Raw genomic sequence first — 21,429 nt, forward strand, 5'->3', positions numbered from 1 at the left:
CACGATGCTATATAACTACTCGCCAGTAACAATTGCTTGTGTAACCATCCCAGGCATCGTGGCATGTCTTTCCATAAACCACGTTGGTCCAAATGTAATTTCAGCTGTCAGCTTTGATGACCCGTGATGTGTCAGGCGTTCTCCAGAACAAGTTTATCCAACATAAGGTCTTCGCAAAGAGTTCACAATTGCGTCACAGCCGACGCTTTCAGCCATTGTAACCCAACCTAGTCCTCCGTGAGGAATCAGGCTACTGAAGAAATATATGCATAAAACGCCAAGCTACGACGGGATGTCAGCGTCTAGGTCGGTGTTTAAGAGACCATATTACTTGGTAGCCGACGGCCATTGCTTACCCTGCGGTGACATATAAGGTCGTATTGTCTAGAGGCTAGAATGAAACCAGAATGTCGTTAGAAAATATATAAGATGAAGAGTTTTGACGTCGCAACATCGGCCATTGGTAAGTACGGAATAGCGGGAGTGGAATTAATAAAAACTAACTTTGGTGTCGACTTAGCTGAATGTTATGAAAATTGCATGGTAGTATCCCTCGAAAACAATGATATGACGAGCTTCAACGCCTCATTTCTCATAATCGGACTATATAGCTCTCCTTATAGACACAATAATTGCTCGCATGTTTTTCATGCAACTAGTCAAAGACTGCCGACAGAGGGACAGACCACACTTTCCTAAGCTCATGATATCTTGACGTTGCATTATGCTCACTACACAACGCGGGAACTCAACGATGACCGCAGAAAGGCACGTTGTTACGGGCATTCTGAATGCTTCTGTTGGCCAACGGGGCAAGCACCGAAGCGGAAAGGCTGAAGAGGATCATACTTCCTTCTCCATCACTTCGTAGCGGTCAATATACACAGCTCAGTTATGTTACCTAGGTATGCACTACGCCGCCAGGACACCTACCACGCACAACATCATCGCTTACAGCTTCTCCTCGCAGGGCGTGCAAAACGTGCAAGTGGAGGAGGCTATGCTAATGTCGAGGCACATTGAGGGTTGGAAGATGGCATGTTGTTGACGTCTTGCCTTCGAACTGAATCAAGCACATAAGCCTCGGTCACATGTAGCGAGCATATGGTGTCATCTAAGTTGATTCTATCAATAAGACCTGCCTTGATTCAAGCGATATGAGGTAACCCTGACCAAAATCATTCCTTCGTCAACATGTCCGAAGGATCTGCAATAACGCCAAAAAACCATACCTTCATGCTCGCCAGTACGCCATATAAGTGAGAAAGAAGTGAATATTTTATACAATAACCAAGTCGTCATCGTCATCGTCGAGCGTGATCCGCCGGTCGAGGAGCTCGTCACCTAGACTCTCCCTGCCGGCTTCACGGATCCCCTTATCTGTCACAAAGCGAGTCTTTTTCCGCACTGGAGGTTGTTCATCTTTGCGTAGCTTTTCCCCTTCCTTCATCTTTGAAAGCTTATCCTTTAAATTGCTCCCCCAGCCGAAGGCCGTTGGGCCGTTGCTTATGGCTGAACCAGCCTGCGAGCTGGCTTGAGAGCTGTCTGGGCGTTTCCGTTTTACAGGGCTCAGATGAATGCCAGAATCTTTCCCCAGCAGGCCCAATGACTTTGCGTCTGGCCTGTAAGCTTCCTCTGACGCTTGTGCACCGCTCGATGGTTGGGTGGAGTTGCCCGCAGCAGGTAGTGCCGCTCTCGAACCAGCTTGTCGCATATATTCTCTTCCAGCTGCGCTGCCAACCTGGCCGAGCTTCTTCATCATCTCGCGTTCTTTCTCTTTTGCCTCGAGATCTCTTTTCAAGAATTCTGCTCTTTCTTTTCGATCGTTCGGTGTTCTGTCCTTCCCATCAATCAGGTCTGCTGCGCTCATGGAACGTGAAGCGAACCAATGCGTCTTTGTTTCCCAGTCATATTTCTTAGATGCCTCCTTTTTCTTCTCGGCGCCCCAGCTAATAAGTTCTCTAGAGTTATTCTTCCTGGCGCCGAAACTGCTTCCATTTACTTCCATTCGTGTCGAACGCTGTTTGCGAAGGGCTTCATTGGAGTGGAATTCGCAGTGATGAGTACGCTTCTTATTGATCCAAACGCCACATAAATCTCCATCCTTCTTGACTGATTGACAACCTCCGAGATCACGAGATGTGCCAACCTCAATAATTGAGTCATCATCTGAATTGATGACTAGACTGAACTTGCCAGTATCATGTCTTCCGGGTGGGGGTGGCATAATAGTAGGGTTGAGTATCGCAATGACAGTCCCTTCTGTGAGCTTCCAGTATTTTGTGAATCCAGAGTTGAAGAGAAAAAGGTCCAGTTCCCATTCTAGATCAACTAGGGTCATGACCATGTACTTCCCCCTGTCCTCCATCTTTCCGTTCTTTTGAGTTGGTTTATGTGCGCGAGGCTCTGATTTCTTTGCCAAGATACCGAACACCACTATGTCTTGTTCAACATCCGGTAAAGCAAAGTCTGGTGCTTTAACAACTTTCAGTACATCCTTGATTGTGTATGCTTGCTTTCCGGAAACGTGTCGAGCAAGGACGCCGTGTGGTAAAATTCTCTTGGACAAGTGAAAGCTCGAGTATGGCTCAAAACCAGCCGCTTGTTCTTCAGATACTTCGCCAGGGGGTGTCTTTTTCTGCCGAACCAAAGCTGTAGAAGTTGGCACTGGAGCCCTCTTTTCAGGAGCCTGAACATTAGGCACGGTGTAACTTCGTTGCAAGCCAACAGGTTTTGTTGTCCCTACAATTTCCTCCCTTGAGAAGGACGGAGCCTGCAATGGCTCATCGGGTATCTCAATAGCCTTCTTCTTATACTGTTCCATCTCATCCTGGCTGATACTGAACGCATTGGATCTTAGCTTTTGAATGTCCTTTTGCCGCTGAGCCCGGGCAGCCTCGTCTGTCCTCGCGGAAACAAGTCGTTCATTGAAACTCATTGGGCGTGACTCTGATGAGAAAGAGGAATTGCCGCTCCCTGTAGTTTTCGACCTTGATCTTCGCAAATAGCCCGTTTGCCCAATTTCAGTCGATGTTTGCGAATCCCGGTAGCTGGGCGCACGCTTTAAGGAGATGTCTCGAGCCTTCAGGCCCTTATCAATACCCAGCAACACTCTACTCGGCGATGTTTGCGCCGATGGTTCTTGAACCCTCCTGACGGGTGACGCAGGCACTTCCACATGGTTTTGTTGTCGAGCTAGTGGCTCCCTAGTTGGAGTGGTTGCTCGCCTCGATCGACTTGGAACTTGCGTTGATATCACGAGCTCCGAGGTCGTGGTATGTAATTGCTCAACGCTTTCTTCCGACTTTTTCGACTTCGCAGCCTTCAGTTTTTTCAACTTCAGCCGTGCCTGGATCTCTTGAAGCTTCAGCTGCAGGGTTTCCTCGTCCTCATCATCCTCATCGTTTTCAATCTCGGCCATAAGATTCATCGATGGTAAGTTGCGAGATCTTTTCGACGGTGAAGGTGAAGGCGATGTCATCATCTGTCGGTAACGCTCTCGTCCACGCGGCGTACTAAGCAGAGCTTCATGCGGAGATCTTGGGGGCCATTGGGCTTCGGTTCCTTGTTTTGCTGGAGAAGCTGTGGCATGGGGGGTCAGTGATTGTCACATGAAAAAAGGCAATTATTGTGGTCTCACCTGGGGCCATGACGATACCTGGGACAGGAGGTAAATTTCAAGCGGGTGGCCCAGAAACCAGTCCCGTCGGTATGCAGCCACTTAGAAGGGTTTGGATGTAAGCGTTCGTCCTATAGCATAGAGCATATTCCCAATCGATTAGGGCGGTAGGTATAGCCTTGGGAGGGCGTCAGCCATTCAGCTGGATCGGTCGAGAGTCGTTGGTGAGGGTAAGATGCTGAAGATATGAATTTTTTAGTTGTTGATGCAGGGAATGCTTGCTTCAGCGAGCAGTTGAAGAAGACATCCACACCCAATGCGTCGTCAACCAATACTGACTGGGCGGGCGCAAAGCTCTTTGCTCTTTGCGCTGGCTAGGTTGGTCTTGGCGCGGCCACTATACTTGGATATCCACTAACCTAAATACGGTAACGTTACGGAGTACGGAGTAGTAGCCTCTCATTTGTAGCCCCTGCAACCGTCGCGTACAAACGCGTCTCAGCGTGTTTAATTCACACTTACATTGACTGTAGCACGAGCATTATTTCCCTTTAGCTTTTCTACCAGACCACATAACTAGGCATCTTTGGAGAGCATCAACGCATCTGTCTTGTTGCATTTTCTTCTTTGGATTCTATTCACGAGAAGCTTTGCGCATATTCATATTCCTTCTCAATTATCCTTCATACAATGGCAAGGACAAGATCAACCAAAGCTTCTACAGCTGATACGAAAGCCTCAGAACCTAAATCTACCTCATCCAAGTTCAGTCTATCGTCTCGGGCAGAGAACCCCTCGAGAATCTTCATACTCCCCTCAAAAGCGACCCCCGAAGCACGCATCGTCACTCTTCCCAATCCTAGACATGGTCGACCAGCAAGATACCTCGTGTGCCCAGAGACAGGCATATACGAATTCACCAAAGTTGCGATACCAAACACGACTCCTCGAAGTTGGCTGATCGAGACTTCATCAGACTCGTCTACGGATAGCGTTAGGAAGACTGGAGTATCCATGGGCCAGGATCTCTTTCTAGCGACTTCAATCGACCCCCTATTTTTGGTTCTCCCAGCATTGACGGAAACCCAGTCAAAGAGCTCAGAAGGAAAGCGGCTGTTTCTTTCCAGTGATGACTACTTTGATAAGCTACCTCAGGGGTCATCCCATCTATCTGAAATCGTGCGATGCGACAAGACACGGAAGCTCATCGAGAGCCGAATGGCCGAGGTTTGCGATACTGTTGAAGCAGGAGATGAGAACATGTTCCGGATAAATGAGAGCAAGCTCGTCAAGGTTGTCCTAGAAAAAGCAAAGAGAATGCGCGAGGGTGGACTGGCTCCAAGCATGGAGGAGAAGTTCGTGAAGAAGGCTCTGGAAGCACCTATACTCGTACAGAAGCGAGAAACGACAGAGATTACTACAACAACAACACGAACAGAATACCAGGCATCTAACCCTGAATCTGCTGATTCCCAATCGACTGCCGCAACGACAGAAACAGAAGTATCTGAAACCTCTACCGCAGCCACATCTTTTACTGCAGAGACAACAACGGAAAATATTGTCAGTGCCATTCATGCATCTCTTGAGATAATAAATCTTCAGAGACTACGAATTGCTTTTAGTTTCATTTGCTCATGCTACGTTGCCTCATCTCTTGCAGCTCAGCTAGAGGACATGCTGAAAAGGGAGACTATTGTAGACTTCTCACCTCTGGACGAGTACCTGGCTAAGCTTAGCAAATTGCGCGCTGAAGCCATGGCTGCTCATTCTATCGACTACTCTCGCAAGCGTGGCTTAGACGAGGAAGAGGACGAGGCTTTTGTCAAGAAGAGAAAGATGGAGGAGGAAAAGAAAAAGAAATCGCTTGAGAGCAGGGGAGTTCGGGATCTCAAGAAAGTCAACACCAAGGGCATGAAAAAGATGAGTGACTTTTTCAAGAAGAAGTAATAATAATAAATCTCTATTGGGTATATGTCATTAAAACGTGATATGAACCTGGTCTGGCTTATCTGGTCCCCCTCGCTCGGCGCGCACCGAACCCTCGACCAATGTTTGAAGTACCGCGAGTGCTCGGTATGCTCGAAGTAGTGCTTTCGGATGTATAGCTTGAGCTAACACTCCTCGTGGTGGCGGCTCGGCCTCGTGCTCTCGTGGTACCCCTGGGCCCTCTTGTTCCTCTGGTTCCTCGTGCAGGTGCAGTCGCGGCCAGTCTTCGTCTCTCCTCTTCTTCTTCCCGGCGCTGTCGCAACTCCTCGCGTCTTTGTTCCTCCTCAGCTGCCCTTCGTTCAGCGGCCAGCTGTTTCTGAATGGCTTCAGCCTCTTGTTCAGCAATATCCTCTGTTGCGCCTTTCCATGCAGGGTTTAGAATTAGTCGCTGGTTATGCTCGGTTTGGGATAAAATCCGTGTCCAGGTGTTGAGAAGAACAGAAGCATTATTCACTGTGCTCAATACAGTCTGTAGGAGGTTAGTATGTACACACTTGATGATGCAATGGGGAACATACGTTCATATTACCCCCTGCACGTTCCAGGGTCGAGATGACACCCTCAATGGACTCGTTTATGCTCCGGACACCTTCAAGCTCTTTGCGCAATGCGGCCTCATGGTCGATGGGCTCTGGGCGCTCTTGGGTAGGCGTTTTGGGTGTTTTGGGAGTTCTAGGAGTTCTAGGAGTTCTGGGTCGAGAGGTCGGTGGGCCATCATCATTCCCGGGAGACTCCCAGATGTTGGATTCTGTGTATTCGGTTGTATCGTCAGCCATTATGGCAGACAGCTATGGCTTCCGATATAGTAGAAGCAGGCCCGGCTTGTTGAGAATAGTATCAGTGACCGACTATGTTGGAAGCGCCGGTGGTCGCAGTGAGGTCGTGTGTTTCGAGACGTCCACGTTTCAAATATCATGCACAAGACGCTATGGCGTACTCCGTACCTACAGGGTCAATAGGCGCTTGCTGAATTAATTGTCATGGGTTGCTGTGGAATGGCAGCTTTTGTTTAATTCATGAGGGGCACCGCTATTGTTCCCACCATTGATTTAAACTCATAGCTCATGGCTGCATATTGATTGGCCGTAATCTGTCGCGTAACGAACGCGTCAGGAGGGGTTGCTGACACGACGAACGCGGTTAGGTTGCAAGTGGACCTATCTTTTAGTGGGTAAAACCTGGTCGCACAACCAGAGAATAGGGAGGCTGGGAGGCTGGTGCACACTCCAGGGTAGTTTTGTCCCAGCCACTTCTCTCATCTTGATTCTTCTTCCTATTCAAATGTAAACATCTTACCCTACAAACTTACATCTCTAAATCTGCCATTATCATCAATTAGCAAGCGACCTCCATCATTGAGCTCTTCTTTTGCTATACCCAAAGACTATATATCCCCTTTCAAGACGGCCACTCTATTTTCCCAAGTCAACTGCGCTGTTTATCACGTCAGTCAACGAGGCCAATTCGAAGCAATCCTATCGGGTAGACCTGGCAGCTATCAAGACCAAGTTTCTAGTATTAAGTCGTTTATATCCTTTGAGGGATAAGCTTAATATTCCAGCAACACCCCTCGACCGTTTTAATCAATAGTCAACACTGACTGCCACTGCCTCTCACTGCCCATCAAAATGGCCGACCATCACGGCTCTACCACTCCTCCACCGCCCACCCGCATCCGCACTCCGCCAACTCCTCGTCTCGGATACCAGGACAACTGGGAGCCTTTTACCCCTCGCAAATCTGCACGAATCTCATCACGACAAACAAGGTCTCCATCGCCCGACGCATCACATCGTCAAATTCAGTCACCGCATACTGCCAAAAAGTCAAGCAAGCATTTGAGCGCTGCCATCGCTTCTCCTTTGCCGCATAAGAAGCGCATGCCTGCTACTGATTTCGTTCGCCGCGCAACAGAAAATATGCAGGCGGAAACTTCTCGTGATGGTGCGAGCCGTCGCATTCATGAGCGATCTACCTCTTCCGTTGCTGGGGCCGCTGGCATGCTCCCTACACCATCAAAGACCCCTCAAAAGCCACCCACGGAAAAGAAAGCTGCACACATCAAATCAGTCGCCCGCAACCTTTTCAGTTCTGATGCCGATGAAGCGACTTTGACACCCAGGAAACGAGCTTCCAAGAAGTACACCGGCATCTCGATGGAGAGCTTCTCCGTAGAAGAGGTTGAGGAGCCTATTGAGATCTTCACCGATACCCGGGATCGAGTACCTGTTCGTGATGAGAGCCAAGAGAATCCCTTCCTTACATCGGAAAACCCATTCTTCAGCGATGCACCGCGACCCGAGACTACTAAACGTCACGACAAGCGCAAGGTCAAGGTTCCTGGAGAAGGCATCAAGACTGTCGATGATCTTGCGGATCGCAAGGATGGTATGGTGTACACATTGTAAGTGTTGTTTGACCCAATTATTTAATATGCAAATGCTAATTCGAACAGCCGAGGAAAAAGATTCTTTCGCAAGTGGTCGGAGCAAGAGATGGATGATTGGGATGAGCGTCAAGCCGCGGAAGAGGACCCTGAGGCTCATCTCAACCGCCCATTGACTCGAAGTTCTATTAAACCTCGTCTTTTGTTCCACAACGATAGGACGGATGAGCAGGTTGAAGAAGAGGAGGCTGTGACTGACGTCGAGGAGAATGACGAGGAACTACATGTCCCAGAAACTCCATCTGCGTCTAAGCCAGAACGCGCTCGCACTCCTGAAGCACCCAGGTTTGCTCCCGCTTCACCGCCGTCTACTCGACGAGTCACTCGATCCGCGAACAAATTGCCTGACGAAAGTACTCCTGTCAAACCGCCTGGAAAGCGAAGCCCGTTCGATTCTTGGCGACGGACCAAGGAAGGTGTCGTTAAATCACCATCGCGCAAACGCTCCGCAGAAAGCACCGACACTAGGGAGTCTAAGCGTACCCGTATCTAAGGAAATCTCTCACCGTGTAGCGTCGCATTTACTTTGTAATGCGGTGTCACGTCTCAGTCAAGTGGCTGCCCCACGAACTTCAATAATTCTGCATACGGTTTAATCCTACTTATTGCCTTTCAAAGGAATTTCGGAACGGTTTTGGCGTTGGACGGTATTGGCGCGTTAAAAGGATTAATAGGGCCGACAGGATCGACAGCATGTATTGCATTGAGAGACAGCGTTTATTGTTGATACCTGCCCTCGAAAGAGGAAGAGAGGATGGAAGGCCAAGTCTGTTTCGGTTTATTATATTTGATAAGGTTTGGTACGGCTGGTCTGTTCGCTAAGGGTTTTCCCTCTGAAAGTATTCGATTCTGTGAGCCCCGGTTTTTAGGTAGATTTTTTTTTTCATGATGTAGTCGACTAAAGGAAAAGACAAGTTCATGATAATTACATGAGTCCCCCCTGACACCTGCACCTGTGAACATTAAGCCCAATTGGAAGTCGTTCTGTGACGTACTGACGTGATTAGCGCTCTCCCCGACTCTGCATACCTGCCCCACGTGCCCCTCATTGCGATTTCGCCCTGACATTGATTTCATCAAATACTCTATGTATCTCACGGGCATTGCAATTTAGTGAGTCCCTTCTCTCTCTTCCCTACGTATCCTTTAGAGAAGGGAAATACTAACTACTAGGCCAGATTGCAAGGACCCTGTGACACCGTCTCTATACGTCAAGATGCATATCCTCGTCACGAATGACGATGGGCCGCCATCACCACACTCCTCTCCCTACGTTCACTGTCTCATTCAACAGCTCCAGCAGGCCGGCCACACCGTCTCAGTCTGCTTGCCCCATACACAGAGATCTTGGATCGGAAAGGCACATATGATTGGGCAGACTCTCAAGCCTCTTTACTACCGCCCTTCAAAGGTTATCCACGGTGAGGACTCTCCTGGCACTACTCATCATCGACCCTCCCCATCAGGAGATGTCGAGGAATGGATTTTGATTGATGGAACGCCGGCTTCTTGCGTTCAGATTGGCCTTCATCACTTTTTCCAAGATCGAGGCCCTATCGACCTTGTTGTTAGTGGGCCCAACTACGGCAGAAACACCACAGCAGTCTTTGCCCTTAGCTCGGGGACGCTGGGTGCTGCTCTAGAGGCCGCTGTTTGCCAGAAGAAATCCATTGCGCTGAGCTTCGCCTTCTTCACTCGGAACCATGATCCAGTTATCATCGAGGCAGCTTGCCGGCGCAGCGTCAAGGTCATCGAAACACTTTACAATCAATGGCCCACAGACGGCAGTGCAGACCTCTATAGCGTTAATGTGCCCTTGGTAGAGGGACTGGAGAACAACAAAGCTATATGGACCAACGTTCTGCAGAACTACTGGAGAGAAGGCGGGTGCTTCCAGGAGATCGAAGGTGAGGCAGGAGACGAGAATGAAGAGGAGGAGAGAATACGTGAGGGTGTCGGAGGTGAAGTCGATGATGCCGCCCGACCTAGCTCACGAAAAGGGCATACCCATAAGCACTTCAAGTGGGCGCCAAAGTTCACTGATGTTTACAAGAGTGTGGAAGAGTCGGGCCCGGGCAACGACGGATGGACTGTGAAGGAGGGATTGACGAGGTATGTTGTCTACAACGAGAAGATTCCATCACTGACTATTTTAGCATCACACCTCTCAAGGCAAACTTCATGCATGGTCCTGGAGAATGGAACCAGCAGGAACTCAAACTGTAAGTGTCCTCGATTGAACGATATGTGGTGGGCAGAAGTAGGAGAGAAGCACAGTGCCTGTATTCTACCAAGACCACCAATAGACATATTCTTACTATTGATAAAGGGACCCAGGTTCAGAGGCAAGCCAAATCAAGCAAGAGGTGGCAATGAGGCAAAAGAGCCTCGCGATTCAAGCTGTCATCTCCTACGAAGACTCTTACGTACAACCACTCATTCTCTCCGCCCTCAACACACTGTTCCCCGAAGGCATATTCAATGTGACCACTGAAGTACCGGAGTCTGATGAGCCAGCTCTTGCGAAGATTGTCCCCTTAGAAGGAAACATCTTACAGATAGTGGCGTACGAGGCCATTGACTTCGAGTATGCCGCCAGCCATGAGCGTACGACTCTTATTAACAGCTATATGATTCGAAAGGCTCTGATCCGAAAACACTTTCTGTCCACTACTGTCGATCACTGGGTCGCAAAGCACCCCGAGTCTGCCTTGGGGTCTCACGTCAAGCGCAGTGAAGCATTCGAAGTTGACTTTGCCGAGTTTCTAGACGATGCTCTAGTGGAAGCTTTTGACCTCCGAGAGAGTATGGAACGCAACGAACAACAGTCGAATCCCAAGGATAAGGAGTGGTGGATCCTGAAGCCAGGAATGAGTGATCGCGGTCAAGGTATCCGACTCTTCAGCTCCATGGATGAGCTTCAGAACATATTTGACATCTGGGAGGAAGGCCAGCCTGACACTGATGATGAAGAAGAGGATGTTGCTGGGCAGGATGACGACGGCGACAACATTATGACTTCGCATCTGCGACACTTTGTTGCGCAGCCATATATTCACCCGCCCCTTCTTGTCGACGACGAGAAGCGGAAGTTCCACATTCGCACCTACGTGATGTGCACAGGAAGCCTCGATGTCTGGGTTTACAAGCACATGCTGGCCCTCTTTGCTGGAAAGCCCTATGCTGCGCCGGCAGATGCACCAGAGGATATCGAGTCTTTCCTTACAAACACATGCCTTCAAGACTCACCAAATGAAAACACCGTGCGCCGTTTCTGGGACTTGCCCTTGTCTGGCGATATGCTCGATGATATATTCCACCAGATTTGCGAGGTAACTGGGGAGATCTTTGAGGCTGCAGCAAAGGCTATGCCAGTCCACTTCCAGGCGCTGCCCAATGCCTTCGAAGTATATGGCCTAGATTTCCTTGTGGATGCCCAAGGAACTGCGTGGCTGCTTGAGATTAATGCGTTCCCCGACTTTAAGCAGACTGGAGGCGACTTGAAGGAGATTGTGTCTGGGTTCTGGAAGGGCGTACTGAGACATGGAGTTGCACCCTTCTTTGGAGTTGAGCATTCGATCAAGGACCAAGAGGGTGCCGAGGACATGGTCCCTGTCCGTAAGGTGGATTTGGGGCGGCGATAAGGCATACGGTCGTTGGAGATAGAGTCCCGAAAAGTGCGGCAGATTTAGTCGTCAACACCTGCTACTCAGGGAGTTCAAAAGTTCTTTGTTTTACATCTACACCTTGCACTTGTTGCACTTATCGTACCATCAGGTTACTCCAGTGAAACTCACGTAGCACTGATGTGAACCGACTGGTCCTAACCATGGTCTAGATGTGCGTAACATAGCCCTTCACAATGGTAGATCAACATCTTGATATCGGGGACTGCTCAATGTCGGAACACTAAGATTCCGTTATTGCATAATCCGCAAAATGCCTGGCTAGACAGGGCCAGATAGCACATGTACCATTTCTCACCGTAACTTAATGGTGGTTAAAGGTCTATCATATAGGAAAGTGTCGTCCAAAGAGGAGAAACGGACCAAGTTGATTGGTGCTTGGAAATACACAGCCACGATACGGTGGAGTTGAAAGCAGGATTCCCCCAAGAGCCATTTTTCTCTTAGCATACGTCTCTTCGTAAATCTTCGATTCATGAGAGTCAAAATTGTGGAAATTCATCAATAAGGAAGTTGGCTTTTGCTGTGCCGTAGCAAAGCATGGGATTTTAGTTGACAAGGAGGCTGTGCTATGATAGTAGTGAAGGATGTGATGATGCAACTGAAAAAGGGTTTCTCCCACGAAATGAAACCCGATGCTATGTTCCGGATCGCATGGGTTTTGTAATTGTGAGTTTCACTACAGGGAGTATCATGTAAGATACGTCAGGGGTTTTTTGTTGTTTGCTAGGGCGTAAATCTACTTACGTGAGATTGAATCGCGAGATATGACAAACAAGGACCGTCGTACTCCGTGCAACCGCTGGGAATCGGATCTTGCCAGGACCTTGGCAAGATTTGTACGGTCATATTCTGATAGTGTCATCTTACATACACTTGATCCTTTGGCGTAGATTGGAGATTAGTCTCATCAGGCAATTTCATGGTCTCCCGGATTTTAGGCTTCCAACGTAGGTTGTTTGCGCCAGGTTCGGGATGTGACTACTCATGGCAGTGTTCTTCACCCTCCTATTCATACGAAATCGGCCTCGTAGTTAACGGGGCTTATGGGATATTCTCCAGGCATTCTCGAGGCTTTCCAGTATGCCGTTTTCTCTTGCAGTTTCAGAATGGCTAGTAAATCCCGGGCTAGGCTGGCCAAGCTGGGCTTAATTCTGCCTCATCACTTCGAAGACGTATACGTGTTAGTGGAATGGATATGGTAATCATCCAATACGCTCTGTATCCTCATAAACAATGCTTCGCGCATCCCATGGCTCAACATCCTGGTGCAGGAGGCGGAATGTATATGTATTGTCGCCACCTAATATACATTTTGCATATTCCTCCAATATAGTAGTCAATCACAAAGCTTTGATTTCCCATGGTAAGCTGAGCTGGGCTGCAAGTTACATGAGTCGTAGTGACGCACCCGAACCTTGAAACTGGCCACGAGTTCTCGTCGAATGTGGCTTAGATGAAGCTAAATCTTGGGCTCAATTTGTAGTCAGGTAGTCAAGCCGGACAACTTTTGTGGATTTACAAACAGACTTTGTGAGACAATTGGCTAGGGAAACTGCATCGCATGTGATGTAGCAAGCACTGCCTCCTGGGACATACGTGTGATAGTAGCTGGAAGGTGGTTATTGGGGTTAAGCCGCCGGTTCGCTTGCCAGGCACATACAATAGTGTTCGGCCAACTTAGTACTTAGTAAGCTAGGTAGCGAAGCTATAGGCACTACTGAGTGGTTCACTGGCCGAATCATTTCACCAAGAGTAAAGTCACGGCGTACGCCAGGCCGAAAGTAAGAAGGCAAGGAAGATACCGGCAGACTACACTATACTTTTGTACCTGCCTCGCGTGTTCGCAAACAGTGGCTCTTATTGGAATTAGCCGATAGAGGCTGAGTAACGTCACCCAACGTAATGAGAGCCATTCATTTTTTGGGTTACGATATACTCCGTACATGTGTACTTCACCTGTTGACTAACACTTGAACGGAGCCCAGGATTTTTAAACTCGGCTCAGCTTGGCTTGGCTTGGCTTGGCTAGACCCTTGCTGCATCAGCTGCCAGATGGAAGATTTCTGGGCAAAGATCTAAAGTGTAAGATGATTGGCTGAGCAATTCAAGATTCGTTTCCTAAAAGAGACGTGAACAACTCTTTTTCAACGACAATTGATCATCGTTGAATTGGAGGTAAAACATTGTCTTTGAGATGATTCCTGGTAAAGAAAGATTTCAGCGGCAGCAGCGATGCTTCATGGCTCATTTCGCACTCATCTTGAGTATTTCGATCTGCTCTACCTATTCAACTGGACACAAGCCCCAACAGCCTGGCCACTGGTTAGATGTGTGGCTGTGCAGTGGCACCCGCCACATTCAAGTTTTCATCATAGGTGCATAGGTACTTAGGTAGGTCAGAAGGCCTCCGACTGCCCGTATAGCATTACAGAGTCGAGAGTTCCTATCAAAAGTTTGTATGATGGGCCGGTCTCCAATAATTGTTCCAAACTTGTTGGAAAGAGTAGTCGCGGCCATGCCAAGCCCCGTGTTCAAGGGATCAAAACCTCGATTTGTTCATGATCGGCATGTGACACGCGACGGGCATAAAAAGGAGATACGAGAGGTCTCTTTTGGCATAGTAATGCCAAGCCTGACATGTCAAAGGTGTCAATGCCTTGATCTCCCTGACCAGACAAATCAAGGTTTTTCGAGATAAATGTGTTTCTCCAAGTGTGACGGGTTGTCATCGAGGAGACGCAGTTGGCTCATTTCATATTATCAAGGTTGCTTGCCCAGACAATCTCGCTTCTCTCTCTAACGACAAGGCTCCAAATCAGAAAAACGAAGCTTGACCCGAGTAGTGGGGTCTCGAGAACGTTACGATTGGAAGGTCGGTAAATAGCGTTATGGGGTTTACCGCTTCTCGATTTAACGTTACTTGGACAGGATTCAATCCGAGCTCTAATCCTAGTGTAACAGACTAAACATCCCCTGGTACAGTACGACTTTGAAGAGGACTATTGTTTCTCAACATTGAGATGGCTATGAGCTACACTCCTGGTCAAGCATTGCGGTGATCAGAAAAACTAAAGCTCCCATGGCATGTCGTCAGAATCTTCAAGTTGCTGAGAATGTGTGGCTCTACTCTGAGCCGGAATGCACGGTTGAGCAATCTAAGCAAATAAGCTCATCAGCCGTGTGACTACCCAAGAGCCCGTAGCTAATGAGGCAAGGATAGAGAGGATCCAATTTACAGGGAAATTGCCCATAGGACTTATGAAGTCCGACTCGGACTCGATTCCCATATTCTTCTCTCAGCCGTAGCGTCCGTCTCACCAGGGAAGTTGCTTGATTAAGAAGATATTTTTGAATGTGAAAAGACTGTGGGTTCAAGCACGACTTCATGGATTAGCCGCAGTGACATCCATATTCATGCCTGGGCTCTTAATAGGGGCGAAAACTGGACCAAGACAGGATCCACGGCTAGTAAGAATAGTATCGCGTCGTCATGTCGACCGCTGTCTCGCCCATACCAGCGTGTAGTATACCTAGGATTTTCCGGCATTTACGTTGAACTGGGGCTCATTCAAGCTATTGTTCTTGCTCATCTCGCTACCAGCCACGATACGTAGTGACTCGTGAGGCGTCATTTGCCTGTTGGTACAAACCAAACATTCAAAGATAATGTTCGTTTGCCCGACTATACATACATACATAGGTGCAGATGAACTGAGTCAGGAATAGAACTAATATCAGGGCGTTAAACATGCTATGAAACCCTCCCTGGATATATCGACCTAGTCGATGTTTGACCACCAATCACTGTAATTCGTGCATCTCCCTATGTAAAAAAACTGTTTCAAAAAGCGTGTGGGCTTGGCGCCAAGTCGTGCCATTGACGACTCAGGATAAGGCATTTCAGGAACGCCACAGGCCGATAGATGCTAGAGTCTTGGCTCTCCCCAGAGCTTCTAGACGTTGCCAAGCCGGGATCATCATGCGCGAGTGCGAGAGCGTGCTGCACTGTGGCGACATGGGATGATGATGAGCTGCCTCACAATCTGTTGAGCGCGACAAAGGAAGCTGGATAAACGTCACCAAATCGCCCTTTATTCATCTCATCATGGACCCGTGACTCTAAGCTCTGAGTTTGAGTTATGCTGGAGCTAGTATGTGCAACACAGCCTCCCTCTGCAAGCGCCAAAGGCGTTAAGGTGCGAGGCCGCCGAGGAAAGATCCATCGCGGGAGATGCGCCCTGGCCATGGGGCCGACGGAATTGGCTATACAGAAAGATGAAGCATGATCAAGTCAGATATGGATAAGGCGATCTTTTGTTAAGCCGTAGGATCTATGGTTGAAGTAAAGTTGAAGGAAGAGAGCTTGTCGCTACGTACCTCAAGGTTGAAATTGATCGGGAATATGGCACAGTGCAAGTAAGTCCGGCCTTGTGCGCATAGCAGGAACCTGTCTCCGCGTATTATTCAAAGTCTTTGGGAGCATTCAGCGCCTAAGATCTGGCTCTAGGAGTAGTTAATACTACTCTGCTCTGCTCTATCCCAAGGTAGAAAGTCTTCCGTTGGTTCGGCGCCTGCGTCCTTGCACCGACCGACGGACGGGAGCTCCATCTCAATGGAATACCATACCCTTCAGGTACGTAGCTCTCTATAGACACACCCGTGGTGATAGCCGCTAACCAATCAGCAACAGTCGACGCTTTGCACTGCCTCGTTTTGAAGACTGGACCAGAGAGAATGGAAGCAAGCTCGGTCGAGGCGAAAAAACATTGGATGCCCATGCATCCTCATCCATTGCCCTCCACTCAATGCATTTCTCCTCAATTCAATCTTCAACTTAACCTTCTCTTTTGGCTGTTTGTTCAATAAGTCGAGTTTAGGTTGGCCATGATTGAGTTCCCGGGGGCTTATTCTTCAGATACCTTAAATCATCCCACTTCTTTCTGCCCTTGAGGCTTCTTCTTAATACCAGTTTCCTTTACTTCCATTTAAACAACATCGCCCCATGCGCTCCTGGCTCCACGCCCTCATCTTCCCTTGAAAGCTCCAGTCCCCTTTGCTCAACATAATATACTGACTTACCTCATTACCGACAACACTTTTGCCGCTGCATAGCCTCAAATCTGGTTCGCTGTCAATTCTCCGGCCTTCAACTCTAGGCTGTCGCTCATCGCGGCACTGCCCGACCCAACATGGCCGATCACGATGACCATCCGCCCATGAGGCGTCGCGCGTATGTGACTGAGGCAGAGGCTCAAGGGGCCTCCAGTGATCCAAAACCTTATCATCCGTTGATTGCATGCTGATGAATATCCCAGGCCGACCATCACCATTGATACCACCGCTGTTAACCCTAATATTTCTACCGAACCCCCCCAAGAGTCAAATCCTTCCAACATGCAAGACGATGCAGTCAGCCCTACAACAATATCCGACCCTGTATCGACCAGCGGCATGTCGCAACGACCTTCGAGACCTGAATTGGACACATCCTTGGCCTTTGAGAATCGAGATAGCAGACCAACAAGTCCCCACAATGTCTCGAGCCCAGTAACATCAAGATCAGGCGAACGCGGTGTTGGATTCTTATCTGTGCCCATGAACCACCGATCGCGACAAAACTCAGTCGACTCTGACGACATGTCTCGATCCGTTTCTTCCCAAGGCGATACTACTGTTGTGGCCTCCAACTCGACACAGACAGATACGCTGAAGGGCCCCGAATACAACCACAAGAAGATCATCAACGATGAGAGCGCTTTGAAGCCAGATGCAGGCACAGAGCAAGATTTCAAGGTGGAAAACAACCCCTTTGCCTTTACACCTGGCCAGATGAACAAAATGTTCAACCCCAAGAGTCTTCCGGCTTTTTATATGTTGGGTGGCATTGATGGTATCGAGAAGGGTTTAAGATCTGATCGAAAGGCTGGATTGAGTATGGATGAGAAGACCCTGACAGGCAAGATCTCATTTGAGGATGCAACATCTAAGAAGCAGATGCCCCGCGAAGATCATGCTGCAGCGCAAACAGGCGCTGGCTTTGCCGACCGATTACGTGTTTTCAAGGACAACAGGTTACCGGAGAAGAAAGGCAAGAGCCTTTTGGAGCTTATGTGGATTACCTATAACGACAAGGTTTTGATTCTGCTATCAATCGCTGCGGTAGTCAGTCTCGCAGTGGGCTTATATCAAACCTTTGGCCAAAAGCACGAGCCGGGCGAGCCCAAGGTTGAGTGGGTTGAAGGCGTTGCGATTATTGTCGCCATCGCCATCGTCGTCATCGTCGGCTCTTTGAACGATTACCAAAAGGAACGCCAATTCACGAAGTTGAACAAAAAGAAACAGGACCGTCTAGTCAAGGTGATTCGATCAGGAAAGACGATAGAACTCTCTGTCTTCGACATCTTGGCCGGCGATGTGATTCACATTGAGCCCGGTGACTTGGTACCAGTCGACGGAGTTCTGATCGAGGGCTTCAATGTCAAATGTGACGAATCTCAGGCCACAGGCGAATCAGACATCATTCGAAAGCAGGCTTCTGAGGTTGTCTACAACGCCATCGAGAACCATGACGACCTCAAGAAGATGGATCCTTTCATTCAGTCTGGTGCTCGCATCATGGAAGGTGTTGGCACTTATATGGCTACCTCAGTTGGTGTTTACTCTTCATACGGCAAAACTCTCATGTCGTTGAACGAGGATCCTGAGATGACCCCCCTCCAGGCGAAGCTGAATGTCATCGCTACCTACATCGCTAAGCTCGGTAGTGCCGCTGGTCTCGTGCTCTTCATTGCTCTCTTCATCAAGTTCCTTGCCGGACTACCGGCTTCTGATGATACACCTGCTGAAAAAGGACAGCAATTCCTCAACATCTTCATTGTTGTCGTTACTATTATTGTGGTTGCTGTTCCTGAAGGATTGCCTCTTGCTGTTACCCTGGCCTTGGCTTTTGCGACAACCCGAATGCTTCGGGATGCCAACCTTGTGCGACACCTCAAGGCCTGTGAAGTCATGGGAAATGCCTCTACTATTTGCTCTGACAAGACTGGCACTTTGACCCAAAACAAGATGCAGGTTGTGTCGGGAACCATTGGAACAAGTCTCCGTTTTGGTGGCTCATCCTCGGGGGATGCCAGCGGTGCCTCTACCCCAGTGGATACTAGTGGTGATATTGGTATTTCTGAGTTTGCCAGGATGCTCAGCAAACCTGTGAAGGACCTTCTCCTCAAGTCTATTGCACTCAACTCCACCGCTTTCGAAGGAGAGGTAGATGGAGAAAAGACTTTCATTGGTTCCAAGACTGAAACTGCCCTACTCATTCTCGCCAAGTCTCATCTTGGCATGGGTCCCGTGAGCGAGGAACGTGAGAACGCCAAGGTTTTGCAGCTCATTCCTTTCGACTCTGGCCGCAAGTGCATGGGTATTGTTACTCAGGGCCCCAACGGCAGCGCACGTCTCTACATCAAGGGCGCCTCCGAAATCATCCTCTCCAAGTGTACTCAAGTACTTGGGGACCCAGCCAATGACGACTCTCTTGCTCCTATGTCTGATGATAATGTCCGCACTGTTCAGCAGCTCATCGAGAGCTATGCGAAAAGGTCGCTTCGAACCATTGGCATCTGCTACAAGGACTTCTCCTCATGGCCACCCAAGAATGCTGGCCGTGTCGATGGCGGTAACGAAGTTGTCTTTGATGATCTTTTCTCGGACATGGCTTTTATTGGCGTCGTCGGCATCCAAGATCCTCTTCGAGAAGGTGTCCCAGAAGCTGTCAAGCTCTGTCAGCAGGCTGGTGTTGTCGTTCGCATGGTTACCGGTGACAACAAGATCACCGCCGAGGCCATTGCAAAGGAGTGCGGCATCATTCAGCCTAACTCTATTGTTATGGAGGGACCTGAATTCCGCAACCTTTCTAAGCTGGAGCAAGAGGAGATCATTCCCCGCCTGCATGTTTTGGCACGGTCATCCCCTGAAGACAAGCGTATCCTTGTGAAGAGACTCAAGGACAAGAACGAGACAGTTGCTGTTACTGGTGACGGTACCAATGACGCTCCTGCTCTCAAGATGGCCGATGTCGGCTTCTCCATGGGTATCTCTGGTACTGAGGTCGCCAAGGAAGCTTCAGCCATTATTTTGATGGATGACAACTTCACCAGTATTGTCAAAGCTCTGAAATGGGGTCGTGCAGTCAATGATGCAGTTAAGCGATTCCTTCAGTTCCAGCTCACCGTCAACATCACTGCCGTCATCCTCACATTCGTTACAGCTGTCTCTAATAACGAAGAGTCATCTGTGCTGACTGCCGTGCAACTGCTCTGGGTCAACCTCATCATGGATACACTTGCTGCCCTCGCCCTCGCCACCGATCCTCCCCACGACAGTGTTCTGGACCGAAAGCCTGAGCCCAAGGGATCCAGTATTATATCTGTCACCATGTGGAAGATGATCCTTGGCCAGTCTATTTACCAACTCGTCATTACCTTTGTCCTCTACTACTACGGCCCAATTGTGACACTAAGCCCGAAACCGGAAAAAGAAGAAATCAAGACATTGGTTTTCAATACCTTTGTCTGGATGCAGATTTTCAACCAATGGAAGTAAGTGCCGCCTCTTGTAATTCAAATTGGATTTTCCTAACGCGTACAGTAACCGTCGCCTGGACAACAAGTTCAACATTTTCGAAGGCCTTACCAAGAACTGGTTCTTTATCGGCATCAGTGCTATCATGTGTGGTGGCCAGATCCTGATCATTTTCGTTGGCGGCGAAGCCTTTCAGATTGCTAAGAAGAAGCAGAGTGGCGAGCTCTGGGCCATGGCCATCGTTCTTGGCTTTCTGTCTATCCCAGTTGGCGTCATCATTCGCCTTATTCCTGACCATTTCCTCGAGGCTTTGATTCCCGAGTTCCTTAAGCAGCGTGCTAAGAAGGTACCCGGTCTTACAGTATCCGATGAAGAGATGAGCATGTACCCCGAGCCGTTGGCGGATGTCCGCGACGAGCTCAACTTCATACGGCGCATGAAGGGTGGGCGATTGAACAACCTCAAGTTTGCAATCCAGCATCCCAAGGAGGCGGTTGAGATGGTCAGGTCTAGAAGTCCGTCTCATTCTCGATCCAACTCCCTCAATGCACCGCAAACGCCAATCCAGGAGAATCCATTTGACGGGTCGCCGATTGGGACACCCAATTCAGGCAGGGGGCCTAGATCGACGAGGTCACGGTCTAATTCTGCGCTGGGAGCTCCTACGGTGATGGCAGGTATCGTGGCAGCAGGTGTAGCGGCTGGCTGGCAACCAAAGATGCGGCCAGACAATGACGGAGATCACAGTGACTCACCAAGGTAGTTGCGGAATGCGTGCGAGGTATTTTTTATTCTAGTATTGCTTTGGGTACCGATAGAACTGGTTAGCAAGGAATCAACATGAGAAGAGTTTGAGCGATTGAACAACAATAAATGGTCTTTGCAAAAATGAAATGACCGCTGGACTGAGCGAGTGAATGGAAAGAAAGCCAAGGTATCAATCATAATATAACTAAGATTTACGGATACTAACGTTAGACGGCAAGATCTACCTAACGAACTAATATGGTGGATGATTCAGTAGGTGGTCATGGATTCAAGACCAATCAACAAGAAGAATTACCTTACTCGAAGCTGACAGGATTGTAATATGTATTATGAGTAGGTAC

At 48.8% G+C, this 21,429-nt stretch overlaps 6 protein-coding genes across 6 annotated transcripts; 4 read left to right on the forward strand and 2 right to left on the reverse strand.

The window, feature by feature from the left end:
• Nucleotides 1–1,279: 1,279 nt before the first annotated feature.
• Nucleotides 1,280–3,650, reverse strand: FMAN_02994 (uncharacterized protein; the record flags this gene model as incomplete). Its single annotated transcript, XM_041831756.1, has 2 exons — nt 1,280–3,582; nt 3,641–3,650. The coding sequence occupies 2 exons, from the start codon at nt 3,648–3,650 to the stop codon at nt 1,280–1,282; spliced, it is 2,313 nt and encodes a 770-aa protein (XP_041682287.1).
• A 659-nt stretch (nt 3,651–4,309) lies between these two features.
• On the forward strand, nt 4,310–5,569 carry FMAN_02995 (uncharacterized protein; the record flags this gene model as incomplete). The annotated part of the gene is made up of 1 exon (XM_041831757.1): nt 4,310–5,569. The coding sequence occupies one exon, from the start codon at nt 4,310–4,312 to the stop codon at nt 5,567–5,569; it is 1,260 nt and encodes a 419-aa protein (XP_041682288.1).
• A 58-nt stretch (nt 5,570–5,627) lies between these two features.
• On the reverse strand, nt 5,628–6,384 carry FMAN_02996 (uncharacterized protein; the record flags this gene model as incomplete). The annotated part of the gene is made up of 2 exons (XM_041831758.1): nt 5,628–6,077; nt 6,127–6,384. 2 exons carry the CDS (start codon nt 6,382–6,384, stop codon nt 5,628–5,630), a joined length of 708 nt encoding a protein of 235 aa, XP_041682289.1.
• An 852-nt stretch (nt 6,385–7,236) lies between these two features.
• On the forward strand, nt 7,237–8,547 carry FMAN_02997 (uncharacterized protein; the record flags this gene model as incomplete). Its single annotated transcript, XM_041831759.1, has 2 exons — nt 7,237–8,012; nt 8,064–8,547. The coding sequence occupies 2 exons, from the start codon at nt 7,237–7,239 to the stop codon at nt 8,545–8,547; spliced, it is 1,260 nt and encodes a 419-aa protein (XP_041682290.1).
• Nucleotides 8,548–9,270: 723 nt separating this feature from the next.
• FMAN_02998 (uncharacterized protein) lies at nt 9,271–11,698 on the forward strand (the record flags this gene model as incomplete). Its single annotated transcript, XM_041831760.1, has 3 exons — nt 9,271–10,166; nt 10,211–10,276; nt 10,384–11,698. The coding sequence occupies 3 exons, from the start codon at nt 9,271–9,273 to the stop codon at nt 11,696–11,698; spliced, it is 2,277 nt and encodes a 758-aa protein (XP_041682291.1).
• Nucleotides 11,699–16,932: 5,234 nt separating this feature from the next.
• Nucleotides 16,933–21,083, forward strand: FMAN_02999 (putative calcium P-type ATPase; the record flags this gene model as incomplete). The annotated part of the gene is made up of 3 exons (XM_041831761.1): nt 16,933–16,973; nt 17,059–20,337; nt 20,387–21,083. 3 exons carry the CDS (start codon nt 16,933–16,935, stop codon nt 21,081–21,083), a joined length of 4,017 nt encoding a protein of 1,338 aa, XP_041682292.1.
• Between the last annotated feature and the right edge of the window lie 346 nt (nt 21,084–21,429).

The sequence above is a fragment of the Fusarium mangiferae genome (assembly GCF_900044065.1).
Source record: "Fusarium mangiferae strain MRC7560 genome assembly, contig: FMAN_scaffold006, whole genome shotgun sequence".
NCBI classification, from domain to species: domain Eukaryota; kingdom Fungi; phylum Ascomycota; class Sordariomycetes; order Hypocreales; family Nectriaceae; genus Fusarium; species Fusarium mangiferae.